We start from the raw sequence: 5291 nt of genomic DNA, 5'->3' as shown, positions 1-5291 counted from the left end.
CACACACACACACACACACACACACACACACACACACACACACACACACACACACACACACACACACACACACACTCTGAAATTCAAGATGATGTAAACAATGTAAATTGTTTGTAGGAGAAGAGGATCTTCCAGATTCCTTGGATGCACGCTGCCCGTCATGGCTGGGACCTGGAGAAAGATGCTCCGCTCTTCATGAGATGGGCCATACACACGGGTATTGCACAGATTTAACTGCAGCCTCTGCTGCTGCTTCTCCTTTTTAGCGGTTCTCATTTTCATGCCTGCTACACATTGAAACACTTCTGTGACTAAGTTCAGAGAGTTTTGATTTATAAAATGCCTCATTTCGATATCACTGGGAGTAGTGTTCCTCTTCGTTGCTAACCCCAGTCAGTAACATTCAAAAAGGATCCAAGTTGAGCTTCACTTAAACGGAGAACAGTAACATCAGGAAATTCTTGTTTGTTTACCGTCCCTAAAATAATGAGATCCTTTTGCATTTGTTTGACTCCATATTTTTCACCTGATGTAAACACCACGTGTGCTGGCTCTGTGCTGAACAGCTTGAGTACCTGCTCTCAGGTAACTTTGTTAGGAAGCACACAATGTCTGTGTAAGGGTAATCCCCACTGCTTTGCTACAGCAGTAAATGAGAAAACATAATCTGTGTAATCTTTGCTAGAAGGACGTTTGAAGACTGTCAGATGATGTCTCCCAATCGCTTTTTACATTTCAGTTTGGTTGGTATGTGAGAACATATGATGTAAAATGTCCAACTTTTGCTCCTTGGTGGTAAAGAACCCCTCTAAAAATTCCCAGATCCAGATCAAACGTTAATCACTGCTAAGCTGCGTAAACCCTCACCTCGGAGTAATCCTGCTAACAAACAAAGCAAACCAGTTACATGACCTCATTGGTGGATAATATTAGGGAAATTGTTACATTGTTTAAATATTTCAGGTTAATTTTTCCACTGAGAGAAATGCTACTTTATTACAGATCGAGCTAAAAGCAGCTGCAGTCTTGTTGGTGGTGCCTGTACTTGATTGCAATAGTTAGTTTGACCAATAAATGGTCTAATTGTATCATATTAAATGAGTTTATGTAATAAGACAAAGAAATATATTTCCTTGTTTTTTCACTTTAATCTGACTTGAAGTGAACATGTCACATAATACCAGCTGCTGTAAAATTAAACAGCAAAAACTAACCAAGTAGAGTCTTTGTAGCTAATATTATAGAGTCAACAAGAGTCAGTATGCATACTGGTAACACTGGTTAGCTGAGAAATGATCGCCTCTATAGTGATGAAGCTGTTCTCTGAAATCCACCACAAAAAGACAAATTAGTGATTTTTTTCCTTCTTGCGTCTGAATCAGGTAAATACCAGCCAGGTGTAGACCGTCCTGATCCAAAGACATGGAAGGCTAATTTTCGCTGTGCCATGAACAGCCTGCCAGACATCGAGGAGGTAAAGGACAAAAGCATCAAAAAGGGAACCAATGCCTTCAGAGTTTATAAGATGCTCTCCTCCTCAGAGAGAAATGCCAAGAAAGGTGAGCGCTGCTGCTGTCGTCATAAATTCTTTCAGTTTTATCATTCTGCCTCGAAACTCAATTGTTTCCTCATTTTTGTTGTTTGAGGTTACTGGAAACTCAGTTGAATGTTTTTTTTCTTTTTTTTTCTAGGAAAGAAGAAGGCAGACAAGGAGAGAAAGTCCAAAGGAAATAAAGAGGTAGATAAACGTACGGGATGGAGATCACATCACTGCTACAGTAGGATGTAGAGGAATGAAACAGCAAAGATAGAGATCCTGGAGCAGTGCTGGCGACCAGCAGCATGTTAGAACAATCATGTTTCTTCAGGATTCACTTACAGTAGTTATTTCAAACTTTAACCTGCAGCTGATAAGCAGCTTTTCCTCCTGGCTGGTTTGGTAACATGTTTGGTATGACAGAAATGGTTTACTAAGAAGTGTTGTGAGCGCTTTTTCCTGCCAAGGCAAAGAAAACACTTCTGGAAATGACACGCAGCCTTTGAGCTGGCGACCTGCCATTTTATCTTACTTTGAACAATCAACTGTTGCTCAGTTCCACACATGACAGAGAAATTTACCAGGGAAAAAAGGTGTGGTACCACACACTCACCGAAATTCTGTTCTGCCTGTCAGAAGTCCGACCGGTAACTGCTGCTTGTATCGCACTGATGAATAGGTGGATCTTGAAGCTTTACTTGGAGAAAAACATTTTTAAGAAAATCTGTTCAGGCATTTTTATTCTCACTTTCTGAAAGAGTGAGCTTAGAACTAGGAGTCAAAAAAATCAGATATAGCAGAGCATCACAGGGTCAAGTTGTTTGCTTTGGAACAGGAAATTTGAATAAGAAAAAAAAGGAAGCCGTGCACTTGTTTAATGTGGTGGGGTTGGTTAGCTCAGTATATTTTGGCAAAATGTGTTTTTATAGCAGAATTGATGCAGATATCAGGCTGTGTCTGAGTATGCTCTCTGTCAGGGCAGCTCGTTTCTAACAAAGCTGTTTATAAATCCCTTCATTTTTTTAAAGTACACATATCATCTCTTTGCTGGCTCAAGGCAGTTAGAGTTTATTAAAGTTATTATATTCCTGGTACAACCTTTGGGATTTCTGATGTGTATGAATAGATGTGATGTAGATATCTCCTTTATAGACTCAAACTCTGCAGACAGTGTTTAAAACACTCAACTGTACTCAGCGTTGTGTTGATGGTCTTTTTTCCCACCACAAATGACAATGAAGCCAACATATGCATGACAGAGCAGCCAGTACCACATACTCAGTGTGATGCAAGTTTGTATTTTGGATCAAGTTAGCTGATCAGATAAGCTTTTCCATTCAATGTATTTTTGCCAATGGCAGTGCTGGGAAACCTGCAACATGATGACATGATATGATTTTCTTGACTAGTTTCAGTAGATACAACTGGCTTTCTTCTGGCTAACATTAGTATAACCACTGATGTGGACAAATTGTTTACTAACTGTTGTGTGGAGCTTGTCTGTTTAACTGTGACTCCATTTCTAATCTCACTGTTAATGCTGGGAGCAGAGGCAAGGCACTCTGGGACTGTAGCGGAAAACCCATCCAGCATCTTTCGAACAGCAGTCAGTGTGAGATAGCTGAAAGTCAGGGAAAGGCTTATTTTCTGTTTAGACACGAGCAAAGAACCATTTAATGCTTAAAAATGTGCCCACTGTAGCATTAACTTTATATATAGTTTTTTTTAATCAGTTGTATGTCTTGGCTTATTGTTTTTTCTTCTTTCTCTGCTGTATGGTCAGGTGTTTGGCGTGTTGTCTTACCGCTTATTTTGATTACTGACGTCAGCTCTTTGTTATGGAAATAAAGTGTCTTTAGACTTTGATCGTCCATCATTTAAAAATCGTTTTTCCTTCTTGAAACCAGAAGGTCAGCTCTCCATCTCCAGACAACAGTCTTCTTGAAGCTGATGCTGGACCTGTTGACTACACCAAACATGAAACAATCAAGATGGAGTCAGTGGAGCTGACAGTGACAGACAGTGTGTCAGGTATCACACCACCGTCTCTCTTTTTTTCCATTACCTTTATCCCATTTGTGTGTATGTGCTACCTGTTTGCTTTTGACCTGTGCTTACAATGACTAAGCAGATGAGTCAGGTTTGTAACACAGTGGCAGGCCTGAGGGTGTTGCATCAGAAGGAGAAATACAAGAAGCGTGAACACGCACATTATGCAATGACGAAACCCTCCCTTTCTCCACTCAGTATCATTTAACTTTTTAAAGTTTGATTGTCGTCACACCAACTACAACTTTTCACTAAGACAAGTGCTTGGAGAGGAGACATTGGTGTACTTTACTCACATATATGGTCGTTGCAGATACAAAGATTATGAACCCACTCATCCTGACTCTTCTCTGTCCATCCTCAGTGATCCACAGTCAAGCTGAAGACCATGTGATCACCAGTGAGCAGCTGCCGTTTGTCTGTCAAACAATCGAGGTGACCACTGAGAATGAGGAGCAGACTGTTAGCTCCTCCCACCCGTACCCGCTGCAGATCTCTCCTGTGTCTATGTGCGGCGGTAAGACAGCCACAACTGCACCTCGCCACATTTTGTTACAAGGAGAAACATAAATACGTTAGTTAGAGTGGAGCAGGCTCGTAGGAGTGTCCGCTGTGTAGTTATTCAAAGGAGCTTTGACCACATAGTAACCTTTTTTAGAGCAGCGCTACGAATGCAGACACAGAGCACGCTCTGTAGAGTGAAGAGCGGTGGCATTATCTTGGTGTCAAGATCAGATCAGTTGTTTTTTCTCTCTCTTTAAATGACACTTGCTCTGTGCCTCCATCAACTTGTGAAATATCGAAACTGTGACCTGATGACCTGCTGATACCAGTCAGAGCACTGTCTTAGGTTTCAACATCCACCAGCATCTTTCCTACGCCCTACCTGTAGAGAACTAACAAGGCAAAGCTGCTCATCCAGCTGTAGAGAGGAGGAAAACCTGCTCCTGTTAAACAGATCTCTAACTGTGATTATTATGTGTGGGGCTGTGAGGTTATTGTACTTGAGCCTCACTGATTTGCCATTACTCATTTCATCAGCACCCTCTTTTCTGTGTATGTGTAGCTATCGTTTTTTCTTCCCCCAGTCAGTCGTTCAGGCAGAGCTGCCTCTTTCAGTTTGTAGTGGACTATCAGAGTCTTCATCTTCCTTTTTCTGCTTCTTATTTCTTTCTCGTGTTTCTTAAATTGCACCATTACTTTATGAGTCAGGGTGCAAATGGACGTCATTCATGTATCCCTTGTTTTCTTGAGAACAGTACTGGCGGATGCTGGCGTAGTCAGTTTGGTTTTCTGCTGTAAATCATGGTTTTAACTGAACGTAATTTTTCTGCATGTTTTTCCCTTTGATGTGTGTGACGTAAGAGGGAGTAATAGTTGTGTGCATGTCTCTTTTTGAACAGGCAGCGACACAGAAAGTGATACAGAAAACATCAAAGAGGTTAGTATCTGATTATACGTACAGGGGAGAGAGTAATAACTGAATCATTAACCGGTCTGATTTTCAGATAAACAGGTTTTTACCTGTTTCAACCGTACGGCTTGAACAAGGCGTGTGATTGTGTGTGTGCACGTGTGGCTACTTCTCTGAGCACCGCTTTGAGTTTAAAGCTCCAGGTGAAGTTTGCCTACCAGACCACAAGAGTCCTGTTGTGTGTGTGTGTGTGTGTGTGTGTGTGTGTGTGTGTGTGTGTGTGTGTGTGTG

General features: G+C 41.3%; 1 protein-coding gene across 2 annotated transcripts in view; it reads left to right on the top strand.

Moving 5' to 3' along the window:
• Positions 1 to 5291, top strand: part of irf2b (interferon regulatory factor 2b) — a 12585-nt gene that overhangs the window by 3298 nt on the left and 3996 nt on the right. For both annotated transcript variants that reach the window (XM_005719400.1, XM_005719401.2), the window contains exons 3-8: positions 118 to 217; positions 1383 to 1559; positions 1692 to 1738; positions 3445 to 3568; positions 3951 to 4103; positions 4990 to 5027. In XM_005719400.1, the coding sequence (XP_005719457.1) occupies positions 118 to 217; positions 1383 to 1559; positions 1692 to 1738; positions 3445 to 3568; positions 3951 to 4103; positions 4990 to 5027 (639 nt within the window). The remainder of the gene's footprint in view (positions 1 to 117; positions 218 to 1382; positions 1560 to 1691; positions 1739 to 3444; positions 3569 to 3950; positions 4104 to 4989; positions 5028 to 5291) is intronic.

The sequence above is a fragment of the Pundamilia nyererei genome, unplaced genomic scaffold (assembly GCF_000239375.1).
Source record: "Pundamilia nyererei isolate P.nyererei 1_Seehausen unplaced genomic scaffold, PunNye1.0 scaffold00001, whole genome shotgun sequence".
NCBI lineage: Eukaryota > Metazoa > Chordata > Actinopteri > Cichliformes > Cichlidae > Pundamilia > Pundamilia nyererei.
This window is presented reverse-complemented; position numbering and strand designations above follow the sequence as displayed.